At 54.6% G+C, this 17,065-nt stretch overlaps 1 protein-coding gene across 2 annotated transcripts in view; it reads right to left on the bottom strand.

The window, feature by feature from the left end:
* Grk3 (G protein-coupled receptor kinase 3) overlaps positions 1-16,313 on the bottom strand; it is a 117,816-nt gene extending 101,503 nt beyond the window's left edge. The window contains exon 1 of one of the 2 annotated variants that reach the window (XM_076837120.2): positions 16,144-16,313. In XM_076837120.2, the coding sequence (XP_076693235.2) occupies positions 16,144-16,256 (113 nt within the window). In that variant the 5' untranslated portion in view covers positions 16,257-16,313. The remainder of the gene's footprint in view (positions 1-16,143) is intronic. The other variant, XM_076837131.2, reaches the window with a different exon arrangement.
* Positions 16,314-17,065: the final 752 nt, after the last annotated feature.

Here is a 17,065-nt window from a genome sequence, read left to right as displayed (position 1 = left end):
GGTGGGGTGCTTGGTGAACCCGCAGCGGCTCCGGATAGGAGCCGTTCCCACTCCTGGCCACCAAGAAACCCAAGAGGCAGACTTTATTTTAAGATAAGATGGCTCGCTATCACGCCAAGATTCCATTTCCTCAAATTGAAACTGCTTCTTTTTTTCAAAGGTAGTTGCTAAACATTTTTCACAATCCAGTCAATAAGCAGAATAGAGCTGTGTCATCCAAAGCCACGGTCAAAACTGTCCCACGTGGATCCCGAGGCAGGAAGCCTTTCAGGAGGATGGGTCGGTGTCAGCCCACCCCAAGTTCCCTTGTCACCAGATCTTTGGAGGGAAAGTCTGGAAGGTGATCCCCACAGCATCAACCAGCTGATCCCGGGCCCGTCCACGTCGGGGGTCGCAGCCCAATCGACAGCACGTGGATTTGAGTCCCTGTGCCATCCCGACAGTAGCCTGGCACTCTGCCTTCTGCTTCTGATGCCCATTTCTTTGCCATCGAGAACTGCTTGTTACAGTGGCACTAAACCTACTTGAATTTCACCGGCCGAAAAAAAAATGAATGGAAAGAGAAGCAGTCCTCTCGTAGAAGTCACTGGGCACAGAAGCACGCGGACGACTTCTTAGGGTCGTCAATTTACCTAACTAACAGCACTAAACCTCCATCTTCCAAACCACCTCTCTAAGTTGGGGACAATAATCATCATGGTCACCATTCATCTGTTCAGGGAAACTCTTTTGGACCAGCCCCCTGCAGCGGCACCTCTACTCTGTGGATGTGGCCGTCCACCCTGGGAGCAGGGGGAGGCAAGGAGACCCACCCGGGGGGTGGCAGCTTCCTGTTCCCAAGAGCTGGCTCCTAGAGTACACGCCCAACCATGGAGGGATCTCATTTACAAGACTCGGTCCACCACCGTCCACGGTTCCAGTGGCCACATCGCGTGCTGTCTCCCTACCCGGGGCCACACTGGATTCTCCTCAGTCTCCATGAAACCGTTTACAGAGCTCTGTAAATACCGACCCCCTGAATGCTTTTTTGTAAAACATTAAAAGCTCCTATGTATCCTCCAAGATCCGGGTCTGCGATCCCCAGCTGCTCAGAGGTGAGCCCCACTGGCTGCCGGCTGTCTGTCACCACCCCCACGTCCCCATGAGGCTCAGTGACCACTGCGTCTCAGTCTCCCACTACACGTGCATCTTGAGGGACGTCAGCGAGCGTCCCGGTACCGCACCTGACCTCCCACAGGGCCCAATCTGCCACCAACGTGAATGTCCCCAAGGCAGTGAATGAAGAGTGATCATTTTCATAAGTAAATTCCATGACATGATCCGGCACAAGCGTATTTACATCAGCTAATGTTTGCTAAGGGTCTGCCCGGAGTCCAGAAGTATTCTGGCCACAGAAACACAGACCCATGAACTCGGCTCATTCACTCACACGAAATCTGTTCCCAAGAAGGGCTTCCACGGTGAAGGCTGAGCCCAGGGAGACCACCCGAGGGTCTCCAGAGCATGGGACAGGCTACCAACACGGATGTGACCGTCCACCTGTGCTGTTAGGCTGCGCCCTTGAGGAGCCAGGACCAAGGACCTCAGCGGGCATCAGCGGGCCACAACTGGGCGGGATCACTGTCCTGCACCTCTAACCTTCGTGCCAAGCCAATGAGAAACAGCCAGGGGCGGGAGTGTCCCTCCCACAGAGGACACAGCAGGGAGCAGCAGGCGGAGACCTGAAAACCCAGCCTCCCGGTGGCCGTGGCCTCCGCCAGAGCTCAGTGTGCAGTGTGTGAGTCCTCTTGGGGGACTCAGGGGGACGCAGCTGTACGCCGGGGACCAGCTCAACTCTGCCCGGTTAGACTGGGTCCCTCGTCCTGAAGGCAGTTAATAACAGCCGCTGGGTGCCCATCATGCCTTCCACCTATCAGCACGGACACCCTCCCACCTCAGGAAACGGTGGGCACACGGCCAGCCAGGCCAGTGCCACAGGTAGGTCACGTGATCTGCTGCTCGCCCACAGAACCTGAAGATAAGTGACTTATGCCACTTCCAGGTCACGTCCCCGGAAAGAGATGGCTGGGGCTCGGCCTCCTGCCTTGCCTCTCCTGACTGAGGCTCCCACCTGGCCTCGAGGTGCCCCTCTGCCGTCAAGGCCAGCCTGGGCTGCGGACCTAACTCCCCTCCCCGGTCAGCTCAGAGTCACCCCGAGGTTCTCAGCCTCAGCTGAGTCTGGGACCACCCGAGGAGGGTCCTCAAAATCCTGGTGCCCGGCCTTCCCCCGTAGACCCTGATGGAATCGGGCTATCCCGTGGCCTAGGCGCGGGCCACCGCGTTCTGGGGTCGCTGTTACAATTGCTTGCGGCACACCTAACTATGAGAAATGGCCTTTCCGTGACATTTCAAAGGACACCAGGTTTCCCTTTGTCTAAGTTTCTCACATCATTTCAGCCTCCAAAGAAAATCTGAGAGCGGAGGAGCTGGCTTTCGAAGCCGACTTGACCACCCCAGGAGCGCACGCAGACGTTTTCAGAACAAATGAGTCTTCCAGAAAGCGTTTCCCCCAAGATCTTAGGATCTCAAGCCCCCCCCCCGCCCCCGTTCATTCTAGCTGCATATTTCATTAATCAATAACCAATTTGTTTCTCTGGCTAGTATTTTCTTCACAGAATCAGCATTGTTCAAAAAGAGCTTATCTGCAAAGTTTCAAAAAAGCTATATGCCACCAGGCACGGTGGCACGCGCCTGTAAACCCAGCGACTCGGGAGGCTGAGGCGGGAGGATTCTGAGTTCAAAGTCAGCCTCAGCCAAATGAGAAAGTTGGTGAGACCCTGCCCCTGAGTTCCATCCCTGGTACCACCCCCCCTCAATAAAAAGCTATCTGCCAAATCAATCCAAATTTGCAGTCTAAATAATGTCATGACCTACACAACACAGCCGTACAAACGAATTCCAGAATTTCTGACCGCCCACCACCGAAGCCTCGAATCCTCAAATCCTCGCCACAGTAGCCTCTAGAGCCAACTGCTTTGGAGGTTAGGGTCCATCTCCACTCTTGGGGAGGACGAGGACAGGCACTCACCAGTCAATTCCTTCATTGAAAAGATACACACTGCCTCCCTCATGTGTGCCAGGCACTGTGCTCGACCCCCTGCCTGGCCAAGCCCACATCTGGAGGGGTAGCCCAGAGGTGGACAGGCAGAGATGATCCAGGGTGGGCGTGGCTTCCACAGGGGCAGCCGCAGGGTGCTGCTCACCATGGCTGACCTGTGACAGTGAGGGGCACCTGGCAACGGGGGGTGGGACAGAGCCAGGGACTGGTCCCGACAAGCACCTCAGCCTGCATCCAAAACACAGGCCACACGGCTGCGGGAAGACGGCAATTTAAACAAAAAAATACCCAAAGCAAAATGCCAGGCCACAGACAGCCTCCAGCTTTGGGCTCACTTTTTGCAATTATGTGAGAAGAATTCCAAAATTACCACCCGTGACATTAAGGTCCAGTTTTCGTGGCTTTTTTAAAGCAAACACTTCTTTGCAGTGACTGACAGATGGGATCACCACAGCAAGCCACTGACTCGTTGGATGAAGTCGCCACACTCCCTCCCCCACGCGGCCCAGGCCGGTGGCCCAGGGTTCATTTATTTTTGGCACCAGGGATTCAATCCAGGGGCACTTGACCATTGGGGCCACATCCCCAGCCCTTTTTTATATTTTATTTTAGACACAGGGTCTCCCTGAGTTGCTCAGGGCCTCACTAAGTTGCTGAGGCCGGCCTTGAACTTGAGATCCTCCTGACTCAGCCTCCCGAGCTGCTGGGATGACAGGCGGGGGCCACTGCATCCGGCCTTCTATTCGTTATTTGGCCCATTTTCTCAATGAAGAGCAGCTTGTTGGGTTCATCTGGACGAGATGGACTTGAGAACTGACCTCAGCACAAGACTGAGCCCTCTGTGGAGAACGAGGCGGTAGCTGTCCGTGGGTTCATGTTCTCTCTCACTTCTTAATGAAGCTCCCTGCTCCTCATCCTGGTCTTGACGGTAATGACTTAGTGGGGGCTGGCTCAGGGTAACAATTAGGAAGCACTCATTTTAAAGTAACCATTTTGAAATGTTTTGACAAATTAATATTCACATTTATGCAATTTAAAAATAGAGAGCTGTTAAAGCAATCTCGGGGAGAAAGACTTAGGTAGGAGCAGACCGTGGGGGGGATCATCTGAACTAGCAGCTGCTGAGCTTGAGCTGGGGTTTACCAGATGCCTGCGATCTGCCTTGAGTGGGTCAGGGTTTTGCACTCGGGAAGTGAACCGAGACAGAGTTTTCTAAAGTTGCCACTCTCGCCACGCTCTCCTCCTCGTCCTCCCCTGGAAAGCCACCAGGTCCAGGGGCTGTAAATCGGTCCACACTAACTGGATTAGTCAGGACTCTGGTTTGAAACCAGCTCGTTCAAACTCTCCCCACGTCTCCCTGATTGGAGCCACGGGACCTCTTTTTGAGTCATCTAATGTGGTTTCCTAAGAAGCCCATCGCCTCCCTGGAGTGGGGGGGCTGTTGCCTGGCGGTGCGTCCCCTTCTGTGTAAGAGGCGGCCACAGGATCTGTGTGTAGGCTAGGGCACCAGTGCGCTCTGGCGAGATGCCGGCTCCCCGTCCTGCAGGAAGACAGCTGTCGTCTTCACACCACCACCCACTCCGCTGTCTTAAAAATCAGCAAGAATTCTCCACACACAGAAGCGCAGAGGACGCCACGGGGAGCCAGGCACCCGCCGTCCGGCTCCCGTACTCAGGAATTAAGATTCTACATGGTCTCTTGGTCCACCCCTTCCTGGTCTCGTAAAGCACCGAGGAGCGAATCTCAGGTCACCTCCCAGCCACCTCACCAGCGCCACTCCGGCGGGGATGAAAGAGCACGCTCTGTCCCGTCTTGCTTGGGGACCTCTTCTTCGGAGACCATGAGTACATGGCCACTGGTGCCGTGGTACAAAGCTGGTGGCTTAAAGCAACAGAAAGCCACCTCCCCATCAGTAGGTCAGAGGTCTGAACTGGGTCTAACTGGGCCACAGTCACAGTGTCAGCGTCCCTTTGCAGAGGCTCCAAGGGACAGCCCGTTGTCCCGCCTTGTCCAGATCCTAGGGGCTACCTGTGCCCCTTGGCCCACAGCCCCTCCCCCACGTCAAAGCCAGCAGGGGCGCAAACTCGATCTCAGGCCAGGTCACTGACACGGGCTCTCCTGAAAATCCCATCCTAGGCAAAGTCTCATGAGTCGACCGAAGGAAGATGTGCGACTGTCCACCCTAACAGAGCTTCCAGGAGCCGAGGGCTGGGCACAGCAGTCCTGACGTCTCAGGTAGCCGCTGGAGGAAGGAGCTCACGCTACAGACGGGGAGAGCCAACCCCGGTTCCCAGGTGCCCCAGGCTGAGTGGCTTCACGGATGGGTCCTGACACACCTGCCCCAGTGTGAGCTCAATAACCTATTCCTGAAAGGGTAAATATGCAACACGCCCCACGTTTCCATCACGATTTAGAAATGGACCATGAATGAGTACTGGCTTTAAGTTAAAAAAAAAAAAAGAAAAAGAAAAAGAAAATTCTTTATGTATCTAGTGTAAATTCAAGTTGTTCAACTCGAGTTTATCCACTTGTCTACAAACAGGGAGAAGGATGGATTTTAATTTTGTGTTTTTAAAATAAGGTTGGAGCCAGTACAGTGGCACACACCTGCTATCCCAGAGGCTGGGGAGGCTGAGGTAGGAGGATGGTGAGTTCAAAGCCAGCCTCAGCAACTTAGCCAGACCCTGTCTCCAAGGGTCTGGGAATGAGGCTCAGTGGTTAAGGGCCTGTGTGTTCAATCCCTGGTGCCAAAATAAAATACAGTAAGTATGGAGCCGCGGTATCACTCAGTGGTGGGACACTTGCCCAGCATGTGGCCCTGGGTTCAACCCCCAGAACCACTAAAAATATTACTAATAATAATAATTAAATAAAATAAGGGGGTGTCTAGGAATTACAGAAAGATGCAGCTTTTCTCAAGTTATAACAAGGCCACCACTACTAATTGATCACTTCCTGTTATTCAGCGTGGAGTCCACCCCATCTCCTTCTCTAGGGGATGATCCATGTATTTGCCGCGGTGTGGAAGTCTCCCATGAGCCCCCCGGCTAGACCACCTGCTGGACCGCGGGAGCTGTTCCCCTTTAGGAAGCGAAGACCCCGTGGGTTCAGCGTGTTCCTGGTGCCTGCGACTGGTGGGACTCCTCCACCCGCCCTCCTCCCCCTGAGGGAGCGGCTGTGGACACAGCCCGTCCGGCCACTGGAGGTTGCCCTGAACCCACGGGCTGGGTGGTCCGGGGACCTGGCTGGGCTCAGCCGTGCCGCGTGCCACGGTGGCCTGGTGAGGAACTTCTCCTGAACCCGGCTCCTCCTCGACAGCAGCGACGGCCTCATGACGGGCTCTTCCCAGACTCTCCACATAAGGAGGGAGGCCTGGCCTGGAATGAAGCCCAGGGCCACACCTGACGCGGAGGGCCGAGAAGCACCCAGGGCCTGGGCCGGGCATCCCACGGTGGCTCTGTTCACTGCGTGGTCAGGTGCAGCGGAGGCCTGCCCACCAGTGGCGACCGCAGGATGTGTAAGATGAGCTGTCACAGAAGCCACCGGAGCCCAGGACTTCAACCCCGGAGGGACAGCTCGGCCCCATGGCTGGGGCTGAGGAGCTGTCCTCTATCCACCTGACCACAGGCCACGGCCTGTGCTCACCAGGCCACCTCTGATGACCACCTTGCTTCCCCACCAGGCGCTGGCAAGACAGCAAGCCCTGAACACAGACTCACTAGGGCCTCAGGCCACTGCTGAGGGTCTGTGGAGCCGGCTGCAGTCATTTTTTTTTTTTCATTTTGTAAATTTCTACCTACTGCAAAGGATAACTGATTTAAAAAAAAAAAAAAAAGAGTTAATTCATTGAGACTACAGATCACTGTATACAAGGATTAGTGGGGTTTTAGAACCCAATCATCGGGGTGTGGTGGTACACCCGTGGCCCCACTGTGCAGGGAGATGCAGCAGGGGGCTGGAGTCGGGAGTTCAAGGCCAGCCTGGGCAGCACAGTGAGGCCCAGCAAAGTGAGCTCTGGCTCCAGTCCACGCTAGTGGAATAAACTCAGCCCTCATCACTGGGCTTGAGAAGTGACGGCCCTCACGCAGCTCCAAGTGACAAGCCCAGCTAGTGGGCCTCAGCATGCCGTGGGGGCGCTGGCCGCTATACACCCCAGGGGAGTGGGGGACATGGGGGAGTGGGGGACGGAGGGCCGTGGGCCCGGCTGGGCCGCTGGGCACTGGTCTCCTCTCTCTTCCACCATCGCGTGTGCCACGTCAGAGCCTCAGGAACTGACATGCTCCGAAAGTCTTGACCTAAACCTCTGACGGGAAAGAGCGTCCACCAGAGTCAGCTCTCCCCACAGCGTGACCTGAATTCGGTATTAAATAATTAGAAGGGTCAAGCCAGCATCCAGGAGGTCACTCCCTGATGGACAAAAATACAGCGATGATCGCAAGTCTTCCACGTGGAGTTTAGAAACCTGACGACCAAATGAGCCGATCCTAAGAAATCCCCGTCCACAACGACCGCCACCTTGTTTCATGGGGGCAGAGTCATGGTGGGAGAACCGTCCCGCTCGGTAGCAGGGACCGCCGGCGTCACTCTCCCTAACACATGTCCACGCATCCCCCGAGGACCAGCGCCACTGTGAAGGGAGTCGCAGAACCACCACCACCAAATCCCTTTTGCCATTGTTCAGGGACTGGGGTCGAAATCCAGGGCTCCCCCGAGCTGGGTGAGTGCTCCCCACTGAGTAGCCGCCTCCTCGTGGTCTTCAAAGAAGGTAGATCCAAAACCTCAGCACAGCCTGAGACATTCTCACAGCAACATGGAAGGCTGCAGTATTTAACAGGGGAAAAGCCATTCAGGTACCCGCTGGTTCGTTTTTACCTTAGACCCAAATCAAAAGCAGAAAAGTTCATAGAAATAACCAGAAAAACATAAACAGATTCATGATCTTCCACACAAGATAGTAAAGATCAGTGAGCTGACTTAATCACCCAACATACAAATATTAAGAAGATATGAAGAATATTATTCAAAAATGTTTTATTAGCTGGGTGCAATGGCACACGCCTGTCTTCCCAGCAGCTCAGGAGGCCGAGGCAGGAGGATCGCAAGTTCAAAGCCAGCCTCAGCAACAGCGAGGCCCTGAGCAACTCAGTGAGACCCTGTCTCTAAATAAAATGCAAAATAGGTCGAGGGCCCCTGAGTTCAATCCCTGGTGACCCCTCAAAAAATATTTTATTGTTAAAATCAAAGAAACCCACAATCTTCCCTGGCTAATGGGATTTCATGTTTTTAAACACCTGAAACCTCCTCAGAAGGTGACTTTCAGCGTGATTGAAACTCGCCCTCTCCCTAAAACACCTTGGCCCATAACAGTCTCCGACCACATGGTGCCCAGGTTCCTTAGCTCTCAGCAAATGGCCGCTGTCTGATGCATGTGTGACCCACACCTCACTCCCGAACTCTGGCTGACGCAGACCCTGACCCCTCGGCAAACGGGCATCATGAAGGTAAGTCGTTCAAGGGGCCCCCAGTGTTCTCTACACCGTACACTTGAAACAGGTCACTGCCAGGTCTGTCATTACTGCACTGATCGTGAGGCTTGTACAGATACCGCTTTAGTAACTTCTGAATCACATCGTTCTTTCTGCTGGGTAATGTCGACGCTGACCACGGCGAAGCAAGCGGACTTCGGCAGGGTACGTGGAATGACTGAAGGAACCAGGACGGCTTCTAGAACAGCCACCGCAGGTGCGAGGTGCTGCCTTCAAATGTGTGATGCTCTGTCCCTCATGGGAGGGACTGGCCTTGTGCTGCAGGACCACAGAGGGACACAGGAGGTGATGCCCAGAACGTCTCAGCAGGCTGCTTTCTCACATCCAGAGTGTCAAGGGGGCTCACTGGAGATGCCGTCCACGCGGGGCTGTACTGGACTCTCTCCGAGAGCTCTCCCAACGCGCAATACTACAGTCCTACGCTGCTAATGTGGAATCTGTGGAGGTCCACGGAAGTCGGGGTGAGTCTCCTGGGCTCGACCCCCTGCAGCCAGCTGCTGTTACTGTGCAACTCTGGGTTCGTCTTCCTGGAGCCAAGACCTGCAGGGCATGAGTTGGTCTCCTGGCCGCCTGCTCGCCGGTATTTAGGAGCAGCCTGCCTGGGAACCCTTAGCCACCCTGCTGATGGACAGACGGACCCATGGAAGAAGGAGGGAAGGCAGGAAAGAAGAAAAGATCGGAGTGAAGCAGCACATGTGGAAGGTTCTAGACTCAGGCCATGACAAGCAGCCCAGGGGAAAAAAACCAGGGGAAATTCACCCACTCGCAGGGCGAGGCTCAGCATTCGCTCTTCTCGGCTGACCAACAACCCTGCTTGTCAATCCCAGCCCCCACTGCCTCCCCCAGAGCACAGGGCTGGGTCTCCTGGCAGGACCCCCTGCCACCTGCTGCTCTTCTGTGCCTTAAGGTGCGGTCACATCTCCTCCTGCACGCAATCCCCAGGACAAGAGCCCCACACTGCGAATTAAAGAAGACTCCTGTCTGAATCATCCCTGCAACCTTTTTCCTTTGAGTTATCTGTATCTGAAACTGGGTGTGAGTAATCTAAACGTTTTCCGTGTCTAGGAATCTGTGGATTAAAAATGCTCACGAGACAGGGGTTTTTATTAGACCACGTTTACTTTCAGAAGTGAATAAATAGTGTCTGTCACCCGCAGGGAAGCCAAGCACTGGATCCTAGGGCCCTGCTGAGGTCCCGTGGCAAGGTGCCAGCTGAGTCAGTTCTGTGCCTCTTGGCTCCTGATCTAGAACCTTCTCTGTGAGCACAGAATGGCAGGTGGCAGGGATGGCGGGGACAGGTGGGTTGGGAGGTGGCAGTGGGCCTTCAGGCCACAGAGCAAGGAGGCCTGGGCTGACGTCTTCCTGCCGCAGAGGCCCTGGGAGAGGGAAATGGCAGCAAGGGAAGCCAGGCTGGGCGCACCGTCCCGCCACCAGGCGCCAGCATCGGAGCGGCACAGCGCGGTCACAGTAGCCCGCCAGGCCTTTTCTATAATGCCACACACAGAATTGCAATGTGCTTATGCTGCAGCTGAAACATCCATGACCCAAAAGAAAACTTCCAAAATCAGAGCACACAGTTAGGGGATGAGAGGAACCCAGTGATCACTTCTGCCCTGGAGGCCCACAGAGCAGCCAGAAGAGGCCCAGGGGCTCCGGCTTCTCATCAATGATGAAAACAGAGAGGAGAGGAGAAAGTGGGAGGGGGAGAGGCGCCCGACTCCAGCCCCATCAGCATGCAAAGACGCGCCCCGAAAATGACTTAACAAGAACTGGGGCAAAGCTGACCATCCTCACGGCCACAGTGTCCAGAGAGGGGCAGGGACAGGCCGAGAGGTGGTGCCTGTCCCCCGCACATCGCTGGATCAGCAAAGGAAGATGGCTTGAATGGAAAGTGACTTTTATTGCTAATCAGGCCCAAAATAGCATGGCCCCTTGTTGCTCTTTTCCCAGAAATGGAAGTGGGGGCCAGGAGGGGCGGTCAGGCTCTGCTTTCTTCTGGATTAAAACCCAGGTAGAAATCCAGACCTGCTGTGTGGACGCCAGGGCTGGGGCGGGCTCTCGCAGGATTTCTCATTAACACCGGCCAGATCCAGATCGCGCTCCTCGTGTTAAACACAACAGGCGTTTAACCCTCCTGCGCCTCCTGGGAAACAAGGAGCCAACTGCTCCTTCACTTAGTCCTAATCACCGCTTGCATGGGTCCCCAAGGAACAGCTGTTCTCCAGCAGAGGACAGTCCTCCATGTTCGGCAGCTGATTGGGATCAGCAGCAGCAGGTTAAAAAAGAAAAAAATAAAATAAAAACTGTGGCTTCATCCACTTCTTACAAAATCAGATGCCAGGCTGGGCACGGTGGCACACGCCTGTCATCCCAGAGGCTTGAGAGGCTGAGGCAGGAGGATCGCAGGTTCAAAGCCAGCCTCAGCCACAGCGAGGCCCTAAGCAGCTCAGTGAGACCCTGTCTCTAAATACAGAATTGGGCTGGGGATGGGGCTCAGTAGTTGAGGGCACCCGAGTTCAATCCCTGGTACCCTACCCCTCCCCAAAAAAATCGGAGGCAAGGGCATACTTCTGGTCTTGGCCAAAAGGTTCTGCATGGTGGGAAGGGCTGGGCGGGGTGCCTAAACTCACCCACCCCCAGGGCTTTCTGCTGCTCCCTGGGCTCACCTTCCCCCCTTCCCTGGGCAGGTAGTTGCCGTGCCACTCACCTGGTTGGTGGAGTGGGGGGAACATGAACTGCCTGCCGGAGGGCAAGTCTCAGCACAGGACAGTTACTGCAGCATGACCTGCCGACGCTGAGCCTCTTCCCTTCTCGGGGCTCCGGGCCTGGAGAGGTCCTGCTTCCTAACGCTCAGCATCCCAGGGCTGCGCTTGCCCTCCACCCCCAGACGGGAAGAGGCCCGCCCTGCCCTTCCCCGCCCGCGGATGCTCTCGTCTCGGTCTCCATCCTTGCCCACACAGATGTTTGGCAAAGCCAAGTTCAGTGTGCTGGGGAAGCTCTTGAGGAGGCTGACTCTAAGAACTGATTAATTAGGAGCCGGGACTGCCTGTACCTCGAGAGCGCCACCGGGCTCTTGACTCAGAGCGTTTCATAATGCTGGACCAGGGCAGATTCTAGGTCCGAAATCATGGCCCTGGTACATCAATTTCTAAGAACTGACAGCTACACACAACCCTCGCCTCTTGAAGTCCCCGGCACAAATTAACTTTGACCAAGAATGAAATAAGAACTGAAAGGTCAGAACAAATTACCTTTTGAATCTGTGCCTTAGTGGGGGAAAAAACAACCACAAAAAAAGAACAGCTCTGTTCTAGGGTAGACATGTTCCTCTCGGTACTAAAGGATGCTTTCCTCCTGACGGGTCTCACCCTTTCTCCCCACCGCAGCACTGGGACTCAAATCCAAGGCCTCCTGTATGCTAGGCAAATGCTCTGCCACTGAGAAACGTCCCCAGCCCTGTGGATTCTTTTAACGTGGGCCTTTGGGCTCCAAGTCAGGCTGTGGGGTCAGAAGACTGCAGCCAGGGAACACCCTCTGGTGCAAATAGAGGAATATTTCCCGTTATCCACCAACCACTTACTGATTAGAATCCCCACGTTACAAAATGAACTCATTTCCACAAAAGAAGAAAATGGCACCACTTAAAACTGCGCCACTTTGCGAGATCAATTACGAGTGGTAGTTTTAAGAACAGGAAGATGCAAACTACCATATTACTGTGTTACCATGTCTGGAGAGTTCTTCAAAGGGAGCCATTAGCAAATTATTACAAAACACTTAGAGGGCATAATGTGTTCTGTGCATGATAATATAAGTCCTCTGAATGCTGCTTGTCCGTGGCTAAATAGAATCTTCCAGCAATTGCACTTGAAAGCAAACATCTTTCTGGACTCAACTCTGTTTATTTCCCACTGGACCCCTGGAAGGAAGGGGCTGTGGTGGGGTTTGTCACAGTGCTCCCATGCCTGGCTCATGGAAATGGCTCTACCACTGCACACTGAATCAGGGCATTAAACAGTAGAAAGAATCTAAAAATGTTCTTTTCAGATTTTCCTATCATATTGTGTGAATCATTGACATGACAAGCTTTGCAATGGCTCATCCAAAATTTTCAGCATTCAATAAACAGAAATGAGACTCCTGGGGAAAGATCAAGTTCTGGTTATTCAACTTCTTTCGATTCTGTCCGATAGCAAGTCAGTTCGATTTCATTCTGTTTGGAAAAGGCTAACAGAGAAATAGAACCTAAGGCAGACCTGTCTTAACCACGCCAGGACTTAACTGTGGTCCTTGGCAGGCCTTGGCTTATGAATTAGACCCAAATGCAATAAAAAATTCCTTCTCTGACATGGTGTCCAAGGGCCCCTTGCCTCTTCATGCTCCTGTTTGAACTGGTCCTGCACGGTGAGTCCATGGGTCACCATTGATCACTCCCAATAGGTCCCATTAGCAGCTACATTAGCTCAACAAACGTCTCAGTAAATGAAAGCCGCTCTGTAATTTGAACAAATAGTCAGCTTTTGCAGGATTTACGCTCATTGGTTCCTTAATTGAATAATGTGTCAACATAACAAAATGCTTGCCTCCTGCCATCTCAGGGAAGCCAACTCTCCCCCTGGACTAAATGTTCCACTTCCTGAGGCTCCTGGAACAGGCGGAGGAGGCGGGGCACCCAGACTCGGTGGGGCTTCCTTTAAACTAGTGAGATGGTGCCTGGTCCTCAAGTTTTCTGTTTAGGACTGTGCGGGGAAGCAGAGGTACTGAGACAAGGAAGCTCAGGGATACAAAGTGACTTCAGAGTCTGCAGGAAATGGAAAGTCCACAGTGATCCACCATCGTCAAGTTAAGAAGTCGGTGACACATTCAGATACAGAACAGTGCAATCTCAGCGCCTTTGTCAAGAACACTGAGGACGGAGGATCCGGTGGCCCCCTCCAACATGAAGCTGGGGGAGAGTCTCTTGTCAACTCTTAAAGCTTTGACCAGTCCCTTGACCCACAGAGTAAAGAGAGGCACTTGGTAGTCACCATGCTGAGAGGATTTAACATGAGTTAATTTCGGGTGGGATATAAAAACTTCCAAACCCCCCTCCCCATAGAATAGACAGTTCAGCTGAGAAAAAAAATCTGCCAAATGCTTTCCCCCATGATCCCCACGTACCAGAAGCCAAGCAGAGCCGAGGAGTGACTGTTACTATGTAAACGGTTCTATGACAAACTAGAGCCAAAACCATCAGATAAATACAAAGCCAATTAGAACCCTGGGGGGAGGCTCCCATGGCCTAATTCAAGAGCCTGTTTGAAAGCAGCAACAGAATAACAATCACCAAAGGGCCCTTTCCTTCAGTTACTCTCCTGTTGACATTCCTCAATTCTAAAATGGCAAGAGAAATAAACTCTTCATCACCAGTTCTCCCCTACAAACATTACGCCCCCCCCCCAAAATACCCCTGAAAAACACAGGCTTTCACACAAGGAAGTGGGTACCCTGGGGCCCATAACTGTGTTCCTAAGAGGGACGCTAAAAAGCAGAAGTCACTTTAAGCTCAGAATACCAAGAAAAAATATGAAGACAAGAGCCTAATTTTAGTGATATTCTATACCCCTCCCCTCCCCCCCCAAAAAAAAGCTGCTCAGGAGTTGAGATTAACTGGTGTCATAAATAGAAAAAGACTCCTGGCCTTGTTGGAAAGGCAGGAGAAAAAGAAATCAAGCATCTTTATATCACATTCGTGGAGATATATGATCATTGTTGTTGATGATGCTGTTTCATTGAGATCTAGGATTGGGGTAGGGGAGCTTGTTCTCTGATTTCACATTTGCTAGAAACAGTAAACAGCCCTGATTCCCCATCAGCTTCAGATATGTTCAGCTCTAGGAGTGTCCGGCTCACAGCACTTGACGTAGCTTATCAGGAGCAACACACCCTACAAGCCAAAAATACCCAGCAAGCACGTCTTCATTTACACCATCTGACTTTTGAAAGCAAATAACTCAAAGGGATCCACGTCTTCTGGGTCACAGGGCTCATGAGTGCACTTGGAAACACACCATCTGGTGATCATGGACCATCAAAAGAGTCTGCGAGTTTCTTAGGTCAGGTCACGGTGGAGCTCTTACACCTGACACTTGAAGGACCTGGTGATTTCAAAGGGAGAACAGCCGAGATCCCAGCACTTTACAGAATTGCGTGGGTTCTGCTCCATCTTACAGACGATGCCTCTTTCCACCAGTGATTCCAGCCAGAGCTATTCTGCACCAAGGAGTCACAACTCACCATGCTGTTCCTCGGGAAAGAGGCTGGGGAGATAGACTCACTATTAACCTGGTGCACAATCTTTTCTGGACTACTGCTAATCACACGAACTAGGAAAACCCCAAAACTAAATCAATCAGAGTAGAATCAATAAAAAATCACTTGAGAGCATGGACTTCACCAAGTGGGTGGCCAATTCAACGGGACTCCTCCTAGCTGATTTAACAACAAATTCCTCTCTGGCATCACCATTCCATTTGCATTTTTAAGCGGATCCCATTTCAACCTCTTTTTTTTTTAAGAGATTCTTTTATTTTTTCTTAAATGGGCCTTTACTTTGTTCATCTATTTATGTGTGGTGCTGAGAATTGAACCCAGTGCCTCACACATGCCAAGCAAGCACTCTACCACTGAGCCACAGCCCCAGGTCCCCATTTCAACCTTTTTAAGAAAGTGCCACCAGGAGACGTGTTAAGAAAACCAGCTCAGGTGACACAATACCAAAAGAGAACGTTGAGTAGGTCAAAATCCACTCATTCCTGCCTGGGGCAAGAGAGAGGAACAGGGCGCAGGGAGCTGAGTAGACAGATGGACCTCCAGTGGGGCTAAGGCTGAAAACCGCAGTTTGAATACCTGGGACAAAAGGCGACCAGCCTGCACTCTTCGGCTAAAGCGCGCAGAGGGGGCGGCGGGAAGGATGGAGTTGGAAAGGAGGGCAGCAGGCACCAGGGAAGGAAAGAGCAGGATGGCTTGATGGAATGACCAGCGTGTGGCAGAGGGATCCCTAAGGATGGGGCTTAAGGGGAGAACAAGGGTGGGACAGATGCGGTGACAGAAATGGGCTAGAATGCGGACAGGGATAGGACACGAAGAGAATCGGGCAGAACCCAAAGTACGGGGCTAAAACGGCGGCCAGGAAAAGGAGGACGGCCAAGCTGGGGCAGGAGTGGGTGGCAGGGATGGAGCGGGTCCTCCAAGTCACAGCCGCGTCCTGGCCAGCCCCTGCTGGGGCGCTGGCTGCGCGGGGCGCACTTTGGAGCGCTCTCTCCTCGCGTCCCCCAACAGCGCTCCGCAGCCCCATTTCAGGGAGCGGCAGGACGAGGCTGGCCCCGCAGCGCCCGCTCCCGGAGGTCAGCGGCCGGCCCTGGGCAGCGGCCACCGAGCGCCCGCCCCTCCCGGACGCAGGGGGTCGCTGGCGGCCCCGGGGCCGCGGCGCGGGGCCGCGCGGGCGCGGGGAGCCGGTACCTGGGCTCGGGCAGCACGATCTTCTTGCTGGCGCGGGCTGCCGGGGTGGCCTTGCTCTTCTCCATGGCCATCAGGTAGCTGACATCGGCCAGCACGGCCTCCAGGTCCGCCATGTTGGCGAGCGGCGGCGGCGGCGGCTCCTGGGCACCGGGACGGGACGCGCTCCCGCCGCCGCCGCCCGCCGCGCCCCGACGTGGGGGGGCCGCCCCGGGGCAGCCCCCCCGCGCGCGCACCCGCGGCCGGCGCGCGTCGCCGCTCCGCGCCACCGGGGTCCCCGCGCGCACCCGCGCTCCCCGCCCGCCGCCGCCGCCCCGCGCCCGCGCCGCCGCCCCCGGCCCGGCCCCAGCCGCTGGGATCCGCGGGGAGCGCGCGCCCAACCGTCCGAGCCCCTCGCGCCCGGGCCACGCGCCCAGCGGTCCGCCCGCGCCTCCTGACCAAGTCCCCGCGGGCACCCTCCCCTCGGGGTGGCCACGAGGGACTTCCTCCCTCCTCCTCCTCCTCCTCCTCCTCCTCCTCCTCACCCGCTGCCCAGACTTCCCGCCCCCAGCTCTCCGCACTCCCAGGCCAACCCTTCCCCAAGGAGAACCCTGGGCCAGATGCCCACCACCCAGTGGGGGATGGGGGAGGTCCTGAGCCTCAGACGCGGTCGTTCTCCAACTGGACACTGTCAGCCAACATCCTCCGGGAGGTCTGGGGTGATCCCAGAAATGCACGCTCCCACCTGCCCACGCGGACGATGTAAGCCATCCGTGGTCCCAGCCACCTTTGAACAACTTCCAGCAGCCCGCGCCCCCAGCCTCCTTGTGACCCTGACCCTGAATATGTCCCCACCCCCACCCCCATTCCCTGTAAACACAGCGGAGAGAAATCTGAAAGCTAAGGAAAGTTGCTTGTAGCGTGCTAAGTGTGACCAAGTCACCCC

The sequence above is a fragment of the Callospermophilus lateralis genome, chromosome 1 (genome assembly GCF_048772815.1).
Source record: "Callospermophilus lateralis isolate mCalLat2 chromosome 1, mCalLat2.hap1, whole genome shotgun sequence".
In the NCBI taxonomy this organism is placed as follows: domain Eukaryota; kingdom Metazoa; phylum Chordata; class Mammalia; order Rodentia; family Sciuridae; genus Callospermophilus; species Callospermophilus lateralis.
Note: the sequence above shows the minus strand (reverse complement) of the source record. Positions and strands in the feature narration are given on the sequence as shown.